The sequence below is a fragment of the Anabrus simplex genome, chromosome 1 (assembly GCF_040414725.1).
Source record: "Anabrus simplex isolate iqAnaSimp1 chromosome 1, ASM4041472v1, whole genome shotgun sequence".
Classification (NCBI taxonomy): domain Eukaryota; kingdom Metazoa; phylum Arthropoda; class Insecta; order Orthoptera; family Tettigoniidae; genus Anabrus; species Anabrus simplex.
Window position 1 is genome coordinate 958,653,341 of NC_090265.1, and position 17,321 is coordinate 958,670,661.

General features: G+C 38.3%; 1 protein-coding gene across 3 annotated transcripts in view; it reads left to right on the top strand.

The window, feature by feature from the left end:
• The window catches only part of Prp6 (pre-mRNA processing factor 6), a 323,443-nt gene that overhangs the window by 247,396 nt on the left and 58,726 nt on the right, over nt 1–17,321 (top strand). For all 3 annotated transcript variants that reach the window (XM_068225312.1, XM_068225311.1, XM_068225313.1), the window contains exon 17: nt 15,371–15,572. In XM_068225312.1, coding sequence (XP_068081413.1) covers nt 15,371–15,572 — 202 coding nt within the window. The remainder of the gene's footprint in view (nt 1–15,370; nt 15,573–17,321) is intronic.

Sequence of the window (17,321 nt, forward strand, 5' to 3'; positions counted from 1 at the left end):
AAGTTCATATGATTAAGAATGTTGAATAATGAACATGAAAATATTATGGTGTATCATTAGTTTTCTTGGTACTAATCTCGTTAAAAGATATTGAGTAGGTGCAGATGCTCCCTCTTTGTAGTTTTGTTGTTGGACATTCAGAAATATAATCCTGTTGACTGGTCGAATGTGTACTGTTAGGGAGCACGTCGTGTACTGTTAGGGAGCACGTCGTGTACACATTCGACCAGTCAACAGGATTATATTTCGACGTGCTCCCTAACAGTACACATTCGACCAGTCAACAGGATTATATTTCTGAATGTCCAACAACAAAACTACAAAGAGGGAGCATCTGCACCTACTCAATATCTTTTAATGAGATTAGTACCAAGAAAACTAATGATACACCATAATATTTTCATGTTCATTATTCAACATTCTTAATCATATGAACTTAAAAGAAAAACAACATACATAGTTGAATATTCTAGAATGCTTGGTACAAACATATCTGTGAATGTACAAAATTAATATAATTCCAAAACGTACTGCAAGAATCATGTGAACATTTTTTCGTATTTTAATGTATTATTTGATAAATTTTATTACATCCATATCATAGAATGTTCCAGAATGTTTAGTATAAACATACCAATGAATGTATAGAACGATTCACCAATATGAACTGAACTTCAAAGTGTACTTCAAGAACTCCATAAACATTTTACTTGTTGAAATTGTATTTCACCAAATTATCTACTACTCACAAACAGTACACTAGAAATTTATGTAACACATACATGTCATTGAATTTTGACGCTTGTTTTTAAACCAGAAGATACATCATATCATTGTATATTTTATATATTGTATATTTTAATCTTATCACTCACATCATGTGTCATTCTTCATTAGATTTAGTAATGTTTTTAAAATTATTTTTTAAGTTAACTTTAGATCTTATGACCAGCTGAAGATGACCTCTGTGAAGGTCGAAACCGGTACTGCTTAGTAACAAGATATAATAAAGTATTGATTAGGTGGACAGTACCCATTCTTTGTGATTATAGATAGCGGAGCATAACGGATACAATAGAAACATGATAAACAATATCATTCACAAAATAAAACATCAACCAAAATCCAAATTAAGCAGAAACAACAAACCTAAGAAAGACTACGCACTTTTTACCGTTAACAACACCCACATCCACCTCATAACTAATATTTTCAAAAGACACAATCTAAGAATAGCTTACAGAACCACACGTAATAATGCTTCCATTTTACATACCCCTAAATCTGTCAACGTAAACAACAAATACAGCCACTCAGGAGTATACCGCATAAAATGTAATGATTGTGAAGCCAGCTACATCAGATGCACCGGCAGATGTTTTTCTATTACAAGATATTAGAATCATTCCGTATTGACGGTTTTCACTTTACAATGGCGAAAAATGAAAGTATCCTCCTATTCAATACATCATATATTCCGTCGTTAGACGGAGTAAACAAGTTCAGACATGTTTCGGCTCGTTTGAGCCATCTTCAGTGAAAAAATTAGGGGGGGTTGGAATAATTTACATAATATGAGTTGAAAAAATGCTAAAAAACATAATGAAAGCGCAAATGAAAAAACAAACAAAAGAGAGCTTAGACGGAAACAAAATAGCACAAATATACAATATTTACATCAATATGCAGAGCAAAAAACAACTTATTGCAACAAAATTCAGTGAAACAGGAGTTAATTTGAAATAATAATTGATACTAAAAAACTGCGTTAACCTAAGAAACAAGGGAATGAGAAAACAAATGATGTAGATGGAAATGAATAATAGTAGCATATGGTGAGGTTGTGGACCTCATAGTTTACAAATTATTAGTTTATAAAAACGACAAAACAGTTTGAAATCGCTGTCAAAATCCTAGTGGAAACCCATCACATCAAAATGGTCAGGAGGAGAGCGGGAGCAAACATTTTGAGAGAAACCAAGCCTGAATTAACCTGCAGGCGAAAAGCCTGTGATAAGGAGAAAAAACACCTTAAATTTAAGGCTATTTCTGAAGCCTTAAATTTAAGGTGGTTTTTTTTCTCCTTATCACAGGCTTTTCGCCTGCAGGTTAATTCAGGCTTGGTTTCTCTCAAAATGTTTGCTCCCGCTCTCCTCCTGACCATTTTGATGTGATGGGTTTCCACTAGGATTTTGACAGCGATTTCAAACTGTTTTGTCGTTTTTATAAACTAATAATTTGTAAACTATGAGGTCCACACCTCACCATATGCTACTATTATTCATTTCCATCTACATCATTTGTTTTCTCATTCCCTTGTTTCTTAGGTTAACGCAGTTTTTTAGTATCAATTATTATTTCAAATTAACTCCTGTTTCACTGAATTTTGTTGCAATAAGTTGTTTTTTGCTCTGCATATTGATGTAAATATTGTATATTTGTGCTATTTTGTTTCCGTCTAGGCTCTCTTTTGTTTGTTTTTTCATTTGCGCTTTCATTATGTTTTTTAGCATTTTTTCAACTCATATTATGTAAATTATTCCAACCCCCCCTAATTTTTTCACTGAAGATGGCTCAAACGAGCCGAAACATGTCTGAACTTGTTTACTCCGTCTAACGACGGAATATATGATGTATTGAATAGGAGGATACTTTCATTTTTCGCCATTGTAAAGATGTTTTTCTATTCGCTACAGCGAACATGTCAATGCCATTAAATATAATCGCTTTTCATCCATAGGGCAACATGTCGAAGAGCACAAGCATAAGTTCACTAATATCAAGAATGATGTGGAAATTTTAAATATGAACCCCACAGGCCCATTGCCCAATTTAATGGAAGATTTTTATATCAATATGGACCAATACGCTAATCCCAGCCTCAACTTAAATGAAATCACAGATAAAACAAACATTCTCTTCAACACAGCCATTTCTATTCTGAAAGACACATATTTAAAAAGAATCAACAGACACAAACCCACACACAACCCAAAAGACACACCCTACTCTACCCCACCCCCTCCAGAGGCTGCTTCCCCCTCCCCACCACCTCTCAATCTGAACACTACGACAGCCACACAACGTACACGCAACAGTGTACAGCACACTCCAGACTAAGATTGAAGACATATCCAGCCTACACGTAAGTAACACACACTCTATAGCACACAAACCATTTAGCAGGCTCTCTATCAGTTATTCTAATTCCTACTTCCTTTTTCTTTCTCAGATTTTTGAATTTACCTGAGCATAAATGCAAGTATGAAGAGGGGAGCTCTATCAACCTACTTTCTTTATTTTCAAAATTGCCTCAACAAGGATCCTGAAAGCTAGCATGTATCAGCAACAACATACACTAAGAATGAACATAGTACCTGTCAAACAAGCTACAGAACCCCAGTCTACTACGTTCCCCGCAAAATTGTGGCCCAACAATGCACCTTGATTGTATCTATACAACAGTTGGACATAATGCTGGCATACTGCATAGATATTTGAACTTGACACCAAAACCTCAGTGATCCTTTATTCTATAAGAACTATATTTTCAAGCTCAGCTATACAATTTTTGGAATATATGGCATTCAAGGGACTCCAGCATGCCAAAGCCCATTATTGTACCATATGTATATATGTATCTTGTTTGACAAGTTGGCAACAGTATAGATTTTTGAATGGAACTCCAACAAGTCAAAGCCCCATAATTGAACCATATGTATATATCTTAACAGTAGTATTATATTAGAATAAGGCATTCTTGTTAGTTTTTATTAATGTTTTATGTACAATTGCTATTAAGCAGGTTCACCAACAGCTGATGATGACCTATTTACGGGTCAAAACCCGTACTGTTTTAATGTAGATCATTTTAAACATTTTGTAAATAAAGTATTGATTAGGTGGAAAACTCATCCTTCATACTTGTGTAAACTGAAAGTAGTTCGGGAAGCCAAAATTATTGGAAATCGTGCCGCCGGTAGGAAATACGATGTTGACGAGTCGTGTATTCGTGATTGGAGAAAGAAGGGAAATGTGCTATTAACATGTAGTGGTGGTCGTAGAGCTTTTCGTAGACCGAGTGTGTTTCCAGAAATTGAAAAAAAAATTTATAAATGTGTTACAGAAAGGCGGGAATTGGGATATGGTGTGTCAACCGTAATGTGTCAGCTAAAGGCATTAGAGATCGCAAAGGAACTTTCATCGCAAGGGTTTAAGGCAAGCCGAGGATGGGTTTTTTAAAATTTTTATAAAAGAAATGGGTTGAGCGAACGAAGGCGTGCCCCAATTTCACAGCGTCTTCCTGGTGCCTACGATGAGAAGTTAATGTAATTTCAGCATCACATAATTTGGTTTTGCGGAAGGAAAATGCATATTTGCTTTCCCAAATTGGCAATGCAGATCAGATGCCAGTCTACTTTGAAATGCCAGTGGACAGGACTGTGTATGTTAAGGGTGCGAAAAGTGTTACCATTAGAATAGGTGGTAATGAAAAACAATGGTGTACAGTAATGTTGTGTATTCTCACCGATGGAACCAAATTGCCACCGTACATTGTTCTCAAGCGAAAGACGCTTCCTAAAAATCTACCCGCTGGTGTTATCGTCAGATCTCAGAACTCCAGCTGGATGGACAGTTCACTTGTGGAAGACTGGGTAAAGTGTGTCTTGCAACGTTGCCCTGGTGCATTATTGGGACAAAATAGCTTGCTTGTTCTGGACAGTTACTGCGGCCACACAACAGACGCTGTGAAGAAATATATCGAGGATGGGAAAACCGACCTGGCAGTCATTCCGGACGGGATGACGTCTATGCTACAGCCGCTGGATGTCTGTGTGAACCGTCCATTTAAAGCAGCCTTGAAACAGCTCTATACAGAATGGATAGCGGCTGATAATCACACACTGATGCCAACTGGTCACATTCAGCGCCCGGAAGTTCAGCTGCTGTATTTGTGGATTTTGATGGCATGGAATCGTATCCCTGGAGACCTCATACGGAAGAGCTTCAGGAAATGTAGCATTTCTAATGCTATGGATGGCAGCGATGACGACATTTTGTGGGAAGGTGATGGTGATGAAAATTCCGAAGTTGGTACTGATGATGATGATGAATGAACTCATTGGATATCGTTCTGGAATTGTTTGTTTACTTTTATTTGTATTTTCTAATCATTTGATGTGTGTTAGTAAAGATTGTAAATAATTTTGGCTTCACTTTTTTTTTTAAATTTTGTTCTTTCAAAATAAGGGTGCGGGTCTTATTCGGTGGCGGGTGGTATTTGAGATTATATGGTAATTTAAATATTATGAAAAGAATTCAGAAATAAATTTTGCATGTGGTTCCAACTTTATACTGGCGTGTGACTATAATCAGTCGTGTGATAACAGTGTTTGTTACTGGGTAGCACAAAATTGGGTTTACAAATTCCGAAGGTAGCAGTTTCTGCTGTGAACAGACTTAAAGAATATAAGAATGAGAAATTTATAATTTCTTGTGACATTCTTGTGTGCAAATATTGTGATTGTTAGTTAGATTATTGCAGGAAAGATGCTTTAGACAAACATTATAGATCAGAGAAGGATTCAAAATGCCAAGAAACTTTGCATCTTGAAGTTAGTGTTCCTAGAGTGGCTACTTTGAAAGAAACATTAGCAAACGCTAGTCACGTGAAGGATTCGAAAGAAGAGTTTATTTTGGACACTACTACTGCGTTCATGAAAGCTAACATATCAGTAGAGAAACTAGACAATCCTGCTATCCGTACTTGGCTTAACACTAGAACGGCCAAACATTCCTCATACCTATAAAGGCCGCAGGCGGTCATTTTGACCGCTGCCGCTTACTGACATATACCTAGGATCCAGGATCTGGGAAACATGAGAATGTTCAAGAATTTACTTTAAAACAGTTAACCATTTGGATTACTTGTATACAGATCAATCCATTGTTAAATATTAATAAATGTTCATATTCTCATATTCTCTCACTTCCTTTGTGAAAAATTATGATAAAAATAACGGTCTCTATTTGTTTACAAGCCTATTTAGGCACTTGACAAGCAATTTATGCAAGTTATTACCTTACACGAACATTTTCCACAGATTACTTTGTTGCACGAAGGACATGTGTCAGAGGTTTTGTTCTGTTTACAATTGGAGTTCTTGACATTGTCGTTGCTTACGACTGGCACATTGAACCTGAATCTGAGGCTCAGGCTGAAGTGTAGGGAGTTCAATCAACCGGGATCTTGTCTTCACAAAATCAGATCTTAGTTCTTGTATTACTTCAAGAATATAATCATGTCGAGAGATTCTCTGTCCCGTAACTTCCTTGTAGACTATCCATGAATTTATTGCTGCTAGATCAAGTACGTTGTAAAATACATGTACAGGCCACCTTCGGCATCCAGCTATAGTGGAGTATTTACGCGCCATTTGATCAACTACATCCACACCATACTTAGTTCCGTTATAAAGTTCAGTAGTACTACGGAGCTTCTTGTTATCTTCACTGACTTGAACGCTTGCGCTTGGGTGTAGAGTGCTTAGCAGAAGCACATTCTTGTTCACTTTTCCTTGATATACTGTGAGAGTAGTGTGATCTTCCTTCTGAAGTTCGACAGTCCCGTACAGATTCATACGTAATGCTTTGATTGACACCGGGATTTCCTTCCTCACTCAATTGATTGTTACAACAATACTAGTTTTCTTCTCTTTCAGTCTCTCAGCCAACTTTACCGATATAAAAAAGTTATCAGTGGTCAAGTTACGTCTTTTCATGAGGTATGGGTCCATAATTTTCATGACAACATTTTCGGGCAGTGATTCATTGGCGGGTCGCTTTTCGTCTTTCCCAAGATAAGGAAATCCATTGCACACATACTTACAATCAACGTCTACCAGTAGCCAGAATTTTATGCAAAATGTATCTGGCTTGTTGGCCATGTACTACGTGAACCTGCACCGAGCTCTGCTGGGGAAGAGTTGTGCATCAGCTGTGACATTCGCTCCTGGTTTATAGCACGCGTAACAGTTCTCAATAAATCTATTCCAAATAGCCGTAAGCCAAAGCAAATTTATCTGTCTGCAAACGAGTGGATCTAGTTTTACGGAGATCAAAGCGCAAATACCTTAGAATTTCTTTGAACCTGTTTCTTGCCATAGTGTTAGTGAAAACAGGGGGACCCCATAAAGAAGACCACATATGATCTACAGCTAGACTAGTAAGTTTATCAGCTCCACGGGCGTATAACAAAGCAATAAAAGCATCTAATTCTTCCAAAGAAATAGACCAATTATTATCCGTTGTCTGTCTACGAGCTTCGGTCTCTGTGCACATCTTTATATGCTTCAACATGGATGCGTCAATGAATAAACGCCAGGCACTAACCTTGCTGTTAGTCTCTACATTACGTTTAGCGTGAGAAGTAGGCCCTGCTGCCTCTTTCAGTACATTCTGAGCAGACATCCTCCCGGGGGGGTTCCCACTACTGTCGACAACAGTCCAAATAGTTGTTCCATCATTACCACATAACTGATCCCCTGGTGCAAATGAAGAAGACTTTACCAGTTCATGACCTCTCCCACCTTGTCCTCTGCTGCAAGATTGATCACGGCTGGTTGAAGGAGTAACTGCGTCTGTCGTAGGTATGAAGTCCACTGTGTGCATATTTTCATCAGCCGAATCACCATCACTATCCGACATATTATCACACTGTTGAGGTGTAAAATCCTCATCGTCACTCATTGCGTCTACATCTGATAGTGTATCTTCGGCACCTGATTCGTCTTCTCCTAGCTTTTCAAGTTCTGCTAATAATTGAACAGGAGTAAGTTTTTGCCGCCGAGCCATTATTACGCACTATAAGACACAAGGGACGGGCACAAACTTGTCCACACGCAACCACTGCTAGAGGCATACTATTTAGTTACATCATAGATCATACGTCCCTATAGCGCCACCTGTAAATATATCACAGGAAGCAAGCAGTGAGCAGAATAGAACTCTCCGTATCAAGGAAGTGAAGCGGTCAAAATGACTGCTTATGGCCTTCCATGTATAAGAGACAATATCGGTATTCCCTTATTATCTACGGAAGTAATTTTTGGCATGAATGTACATAACCCTAAAAGATTAAAAGTCACAAAAGAACAACCTCGTGTGTAAAAAATTACGAGCACGGAAATACCTTGAAATTCGCTAACGGTCAAAATGACCGCTCTGGCCGTTCTAGTGTTAATAAGTACATTCGCAGAAGTGGAGATTTACCATCAGAAAATCAGATCCGTCAGAAATACATCCCATGATCGGTGAAAAAATGAGGGCAGAAATTAAGGAAGAGCTAAAAAAAAAGCGTGTTCCTGCTATGCGACGAAACAAGTGACAATAGTGGTTGGTGTGTTTTCTGTAATATCCATCTGGGTCTGTACCTTAATTAAGGCCACGGTCGCTTCCTTCCCACTCCTAGCCCTTTCCTATCCCATTGTCACCATAAGACTTATATGTGTCGGTGTGACAAAAAGCAGATTGTAAACAATAGAAATATGAACACGGAACAAGAGGATGGAATTCTAGCTTTCCCGATGCTTGTGTGTACTAGATGGAATTCCTGGTTTAAGGCTGCAATGTATATAGCCACACATGTGGAAGATCTGGTAGCATTTTTCAAAACATTGGAATATTCAAATTCTGGGGTAAAATTTTTCCAACAGGTATTTACTTCAACAATACAAATTATAAAATTACAAGCAGTATATGTTTCTGTTGTTGTTGGTGCCTTTCTTATGGACTTGTGGCAGGGTCAAGTATCCAACAATTCATGTATTCACTGAGAAGCTAGATGACCTTGAGTTAAAGTTCAAGCAATTAAGCGATGGTGGAGTATTCAACCAGACGATCCTCCAGAACTTGAAACAGCTTCCTGAAAAGATGTAATTAATGGTTAAGTTCAAGCTTACATGTGTTGCCCAGTCAGCTGTAGTAAAATTCAGGACTTTAAGGACCACGGATCCAGCCAGGAAGACTGTAGAAGTCATTGGGTCATTGTTTGATCCTTGGCATGCACTTAAGCAAGTATCTCATGCAGAACTCTTCCAGTGTAAGAAGAATGCTCCATTTCTTAAGAAGATGGAGTCTCAACAGTGTTTAGAGGCTTACAGCATTTACCTGACTGTCATCAAAAACCAACTAGGTCAAGAGATTTTATGAATGTTCCAGAGATCCTTATGGGATTAAGGCCTGCTCACGAAGACTATGCAGCTGTTGCAATAAAATGTGTGTAGTGTTCATGTTCAGATGTGGATTCTGAAAGGTCGTTTTCAATAGTCTCTTCATTATTATTATTATTATTATTATTATTATTATTATTATTATTATTATTATTATTATTATTATTATTATTATTATTATTATTATTATTATTTATTAACAAATACATTGCAATTGGGAAATATCCTGATGGCAATGATCACCTACAGTAGTGTGATAATAAAGTAAAATTAAAACATAATTACCCAACAACAAGAGTACTATAAGCAATTCCATGGAAAGAAAATATAACAAAAAATACTACTAGTTTAACGTTCTAAATGCAGTATGAAGGCATGTAACTCCATGGTCACAAAATTAAAGTATTATATAATATCATTTTATATCACGGCCTTTGTATAACAGGAGCAGGTGGGGGGTGGGGAATGTCATATATTGCAAAACGTGTATGTAATCACAAATTCAGTGTCCATCATTTACAACTTTTACTTTTCATTTTACACTAGCACTAATGATCTTCTTAAAAGTTTTTATATCAAAAGGGAGTCTATCAACGACTGCTGCAGGTAATTTTTTCAATCACTTGTAGTCCTGTTTACGAAGGACATCCATATGCTGGTTTCTGACCCTAATTTTATGCTTGCCATCATTATTTTTTTGATAAGTACGAGGGAGGTTCCAACCTTTTCCTGATACTACTCCAGGCAGTCCTTCCTGTGTAGCTTTTATAAAGACCACACAGGCGAGCTGTAGTTCTTCTAGATTCAAGACTTTCCCAATTAATGGTATTCATCCTATTCCCGTTTATGAAATACACCGCTCTTCTTTGAATTTTTTCTAGGGACAGATTGCAGCACGCAGATTCATATTCGACAATTGGTCTTACCAAATAAGCTTTACTTTTGGCACCTGAATTAGCTTTCTTGAGATTCCGCATAATAAAATGTAATGATCTCCAAGATTTCTTATCTACATTTTTCACTTTTTCTGACCAGTTTTAAGTCTTTTCTAATAGTAACGCCTAAAGTACTAACAACTATCAGCTTAAACAAATTCCCCCCCCCAATTCATAATCCCTCTTTCCTGTCTCCTTTTTATTTTACTGAAACAAAATTTCTTGCTTTTTCCGCTGTGGATTTTCATTTGATAAAATTACTGTGTCCACCTATTCAATACAATTATGTATACAATACAATACTTATTGTTATCTTCAGTACGGAACAGATATGAGATTATTTACTTGTTCAATATATCGGCCAGACTATCTGCACTAAGCCTTTTACTGCTTGATTTACTCATAGTGATTTAAAGGAAAAGGAAACTCACAGCACTGCACACTTACATAAACAATCCGTGCGTGAGATAGACAATGATTTTGTCATCCTACAAAGCACTCTTAACGTACCCATATGGAGTTGCACCAAAACAGGAATTGATAAATGAAAGGTAGACTATGAACATACTTAAATAGATGGCCAACAGGTATCAGAAAGAGACTTTATACAGCTTCAAAACGCGCACTTACTGCACACTCAAATGGGTTCGCACAGTTCTCGATTTCGAACGAATGTACGACCCTATATGGGGACGTAAAGTTCAAAAACTTGACTACTGTCACAAACCCAAATGGGGTCACTTGGCACTCAACGTGTTAAAAATCTTTCCGTAGTACTTATTTAATAATAGACCCTGTTGTCGAAGGAATTGACTTGTTCTCTCCCTTCAGTATTCGTATATATATTTCTTTTAAAGGTTCCAGGAATTTTGATTTTCATTTAGGATATTGTCAAGATATTTCTCTTCAGCCACTTTCTTTTCTGCTAGCAAATGCTTCACTAAACTTCTATACTCCACCTTGCACACATCATTATTATTTATTTTGTTGAATGCTTTCCTAATCTTACATTTAAGCTTCCTAATAGACGCGATGTAATAAGGTAAATCTAAATTCTCCCTAATTATCTTTTTGAGAACAAATTTACTCATCCCAGTATTTAAAATGGTTTTGAAATTCTTCCGAATGTCATCCATCCCCTTGCCCTCCTTTAACTAATTAGTATAGCACCTCAAATAGTTTTGAAAACCTACAGAGTCTCCCCTCACATAGCACCAAATAGTCTTAGAAATTCCCACATGCCTCGTATTGCAAGTCCCCAAGAGAGATCAAGTACCACTGCACTGTAGTCACTAATCCTCTGAATTATGTCACAAGATATAACTATGTCATCCGGTCTGACTAGAAAAACATCTAAAATTGCTCGTTTACGTGTGTTCTGTGTAACAACTTGGGAAAAGCCATTATTCCACACTAATAAGTTAACTGCTTCCTGCAATAGGCCCCCCCGTAGTTGACCCAGCCCAGTTTACTGACGGTAGATTTAGATCCTGTACGGTTATGGTTCATTTGCCATAGCTTATATTTGCACACGTCAGTTCTGAAGGATGAATGATCATGTTTAAACCTGATTTCGGCGGACGATAAGTTCCAAAAATAATGACTTAGCAAATGTCATGGGATAGTCACCTAATAGCATGTAGGGCCTTCTCTGGCCCTGCGAACTGCAGTGAGACCCCATGGAAGTGAGTCAACAAGTCCCTGGTAGTCCTCTGGACGCAGCTGACACCAAATTATTTGTAGAGCAGCCGCCAATGCTGATCTGTTTATGGGTGGAGGATCCATGGCACGGAGACTGCGTTCCAGGACATCCCAGATATGCTCGATAGGGTTCATATCGGGGCTCCAGGGTGGCCATGGCAATCGTTGGACCTTCGCTGCATGTTCCTGGAACCATTCCCGGGTGACATGGAAGCAATGTGGCGGCGTGTTATCATCTTGAAACAACACAGAACGGTCTGGGCGCTGGAAGGCCAAAAATGGTTGGAGATGGTCTCCGAGCAGCTCAACATACCGCGTACCATTCAAAGTCTCTTCCAGAACAACTAGGGGCCCATTCCATTCCAGGAAAATGCACCCCAGACCATAACAGAGACACCAGCGCCCTGGACCACACCTTCGAGGCAGGCGGGATCCATTGCTTCATGTGGTCTGCGCCATACACGGTGCCTCCCATCGGCATGGTGTAGTTAAAATCCGTGATTCATCCGACGCTATCATGTTACGCCGTTGTTCCAGTGTCATCCCTAGTGACTGGCGACAAATGCGCGTCGTTGTGCCCGATGACGTAGGGTTAACAGTGGCACCAGTGTGCGGCGCCAGCTCCCATACCCCATAGAACCCATGTTCCTATGGATTGTCCACTGGGAGACATGTCTAGCATGGTCTGTGTTGAATTGAGCCGTGATTTGTTGCACGGTTGCCTGTCTGTCACTACTGACAATCCGTCTCAGATGTCGCCGGTCACGGTCATCGAGGGTGGCTGGACGGCCGATCGTTCATCTGTTGTGGACGGTGACACCCGCATTCAACCATTCACGATACACCCTGGACACGGTTGATCGTGTGAAGCCGAATTCCCTCACTCCTTCCGAAATCGTATTCCCATCCGTCGGGCACCGACCACCATACCCCGTTCGAATGGTGTCAGCTCACGACGACGTTCAATGTTACACCTGTCACATGCACAGCCTCTGCTCACAAGGTCTCCTATACAACTGCCGCTGGCACAGGGGGCGCGTGGTGCGCAGACAACACACCTGCGCATCAGTGCTCCGCTATCCCATGACATTTGCTTAGTCAGTGTATTTTGTTTATTGGGTGCATTATTTACCTCCAACCCAATTATTTTGCAGTCGCTGAGAACCCATTTTAATGTACGGCTTAGCTCTGACGTATCACAAATGAAAATTCCTCCACCTGTAGACCCTCTGTCCCGTCTAAACATTAGAAATTTTTTGACATGAATATTTCTTAATTATATACATTATCCAATAACCAACGTTTCGTTCCCACAGTTATATCAGGGTCACTCGCATCAACTAAATTTTCGAATTTTGTGAGTACCAATAATTTCACAGTTTACCTGCAACAATGTAAGGAACTTACCCGATCCGGCATCACTGCCTCTCACAGTATCCTCTTGGCAGCCCCATTGTCCTGTAGCTGCATCAAATCTGCTCCCGTCGTGGATCATCATCCAGCAGCCCATTCTGTGCCATCGTCTGGTTGGGTGGAAAAGGACTCAGTAACCCTCGAAAAGAGATCACCTTGTCTCACCACTGGTTCAGGTGAAGTTCATCTCTGCTGAAGGTGCCATCATCAATACAACTCTTGCCTCTACAAAGAGTGATCCAGAACTTTCGGTCACCGACTGAAGCTCTTCGTTCAACCAGCCAATCTTCTACCATTAATTACAACATTTGCCTGCAGGAACTTTTCCTTGGTTGAATTCACTAGATCATAAATGTTCCCCCTTATGTATTCAGTCTGTTGCCTTTTTAAATCATTAATTCCTGCGTGGAGAATGACTGCTTCCACATTTCCGCTGCATTCGTCCTCTATTTTCCTGTATAACAGTTCCGCTCGAATTCCTAGCAGGCACATCACTTTCACTGACCTATTTTCCTGTCTTATATGCAGTACAATAGAATTGCCTTTCACCACACAATTTACGGGTTTAATATTCTCCACAGATGAATGAGTGCTTACATTTCTCATATACACTTCCTCTAACTTCTTTTGTAGTTCCGATCATGAGATTTGCTTCATTTAATTCTCACTGAAGTTCGTCAATTTTTGCTTTGTCACTATTCACATTCCCATTAATGAAACAGTTGCCACATGCCAACCTTTCCTTATCACTGTCCAGGGCCTGTAGCTTACTACACTTGAAATGATGCCACATTCCACAGGTATCACACTTAGCATCAGATCTTAAGTTCCTCTTACATTCCACACACTTCACGTTCACATTTACCACCTCTTTTGAAGCTGCTTGAACAGGGCCCAGATTTAACTTCAAGCCTCCTATAACAAGTAATGTAGTAATGAGCGCCAAGGATATAACACTTCCCGGGTAACTGCCTGCTGCAGGTCCGCATTACTGCATGCACTCCGCAACCCCCTGCTTGCTTGCCCATTTCCCGATTGCTGCTCGCCCAATGCTGAACAAATACGTCCGCTTCCTTCAACAGTCAACTAGTGATAGAAGGAAACAAGTGACAGCTGCAAATGCTGAGACAATGACCACGATCTACTTCCAATGATAAAAATGTGACATCCTTATAAGTGTTTTCTCATTCTTCTGTAGGCAAGTTTAACAGTTTACTTGCTTTTTTTTACTTTATGTTTTATTCATTTTATATGTTTTTAAATGCACTTATTGTACAAATCTGATCACTTTCCAAATTTTAACTTATCCCCCTCAAAGAAACACAAAACACCACACCACCTGTTGAATATTAAATCAATAAATCATTTAAAAAATAAAAACGCTTTCTAACACCTCTACTCATCACTTACCTATGTAGTACTGGAGTTCAATAGTAAAGAAACAAATGAGTTGTTGAAGATGCTATTATTGCTGCACAATAGACTTAGGCATTTTTTCACTTGTCAGAAAACACATATTTAAATCATCTGATCACACAAACATTTATTGGCAATATCTTAATAAATATAAACCTGATAAACACAATAAACATAGTACAGTATGATCATAACAATAATAGTTATGTACAGAACACACAGTATATGTCACTGTCCACTCTGGAAACTTCCCTTTGTGCACTCTTCTATTTTTCCATTTCGGTTTTCATTTTCATTCATGTTCAATTATGTCACGATTGCAAACTGTAGTGTCCAGAGTCAAAGGTGCAAGTTTTAAAATTCTTCCCTGACCAACCTCTTATCTGTGTTAGAAATTACATTCCGTACCAAGGGATCACAAAGAACATTTTAAGGTTTTGGAAAACTGTTATCATACTAAGTGGTAATAATGACACGATAAGGGAGAATTTTTATATAGATTTAATACAGTGGGAATTGAGATTTCAGATATACAACGTGCTATGTTTCTTAATGCGGAATCCACTAATGAAGTTTCACTGTGTTGTTGTCCTATCTCTTACTGTCATAACTGAGAATGTGTGTAAAGTTGCAATATGCTGTTGTTGAGTATTATGTTTAATGATTGCCCTACAGATTAAGAAGTGCCCTACATCTGTGCCCTTATGGCGGATGTTGGCTTCATTGGAGGAACGCCGTGGCATGTTAACGAAAGCTCGTTCAGTTCTTGAGAAAGGACGGTTACGAAATCCCCACTGTGATGTTCTCTGGTTGGAAGCAGTGAGAGTTGAATTTCGAGCAGGTCTCCGAGATATAGCTAACACACTTATGGCCAAAGGTAAGAAAGATTGCAATTAAATTTCTCTTATGGAATGAAAATGTGAATGAGTTCTAGATACCTGTATTAAGAACCTGGTTACTTTTATGTAGAAATCTGCTGAATGTTAATCACTATTTTTGTGCAGCTTTTACCCATTGTGGTTTGATTATGACTTGTAATCTCCATTTTCTTTATTTTTATCATTAACTTCAATCTACAAGTCATAAATGTAACTGTGATGTTTCTTCAAACTTCTTTCAAAGAGGGAATAATTATGCCCTTTGTCCATTTGACTGGTATTTTTGTATCTTTTTAAAATGTGTCCATTGTCCTTCACAATTAGAAGTCCTTGCATTCCAGCTACTTTAGTTATGCCTGCACTTACATCATACTGAGCGAATTGGCTGCACAATTTGGATTGTGTTGCTGTGAGCTTGCATTCAGGAGATGATGGGTTCAAATCTTTCACACAAATATCATATAAATTCTATCTTGTCACTTTTTTTTTTTTTTTTTTTTTGTTGGCTTTATGTTGCAAGATACAGATAGGTCTTATGGTGATGATGGGATAGGAACAGGCTAGGAGTAGGAAGGAAGTGGCAATTAAGGTCCCCCAGCATTTGCCTGGTGTGGAAATGGGAAACCATAGAAAACCATCATCAGGGCTGTCGTCAGTGGGGTTCGAACCCACTATCTTCCAAATCCAAGGTCACAGCTGTGCACCCCTAACCACACGGCCAAATCGCTCAGTGTCACATTCTTATACACTGCCTTGGAGCAGTAAGTATAACAAGTATAGTGAGGTTTAAATTCTATAGGCAGATTGAGAGGGGTGAACCATGTACCTTACACATTCAGGAAAAATATGATTCAGTTCTTAATAATCACCATCACTTAATTCCAAAACACTAGCAACAGGTGTTTTCTCAATAAAAAGGTGGATCGCCTGTCTCCAATTGAACCCAGAATTAAAGGAAATGCCAGTGGTTAATTTTATTCATCGTATGGAAATTTCACATTTCTTGGGATAACATATACATTTTTACAGTTTACACTGAAATATTTTACACAAAACAATGTTTGAACGTATATGATTCTCATTAAACCCATTCTAAAGAATTAATGACTAAATAATAAAACTATTCTAGGATAACACAATCAATTATTATGGAATATCATAAAATACAAGAAAGAGGTAAAGGAGAAAAGAAATAATGTAATTTGCCACGTCCTGATTTCTCTTTTCTTTTTCTTTTCTTTGGTTTATATGACTATGCTAATAGCCAAATATAACGGGAATTATATTTAAAGTAATCGTCATAATTTTTCACTATCAAAGGGTAGAGAAGGGTCCACCTATTCAATACCATAAGCTTGTATATTGTTGTATAAAACTGGGACTAGTTTCGACCCCATCTTTTGCAGCGCTACAATTGGAAGAGATATGCACACATATAACCAATAATAAATTAAACACTTTGGTATGCTACAATTAACAATCTTAATTTAAAACATTGATGAAGTCCAAACAATACATCCAAATTTGAAACTAAATGATACATCAAAACTGCTTTGGTTGATGCCGAACTATATCGTTGCTCCTACAGCAGTCATATGTTCCTGAGTTGATCTGGGAGTTGGCATTCCTATCTGTATAGACGAGCAACTTGATTTATAATTTATGTTTATTCAATGTAATATGGGTAATGACTTTTATGTAGCTTGAAGGGGAACATTCGTAATATTGAATAGGTATTCCTTTTCATC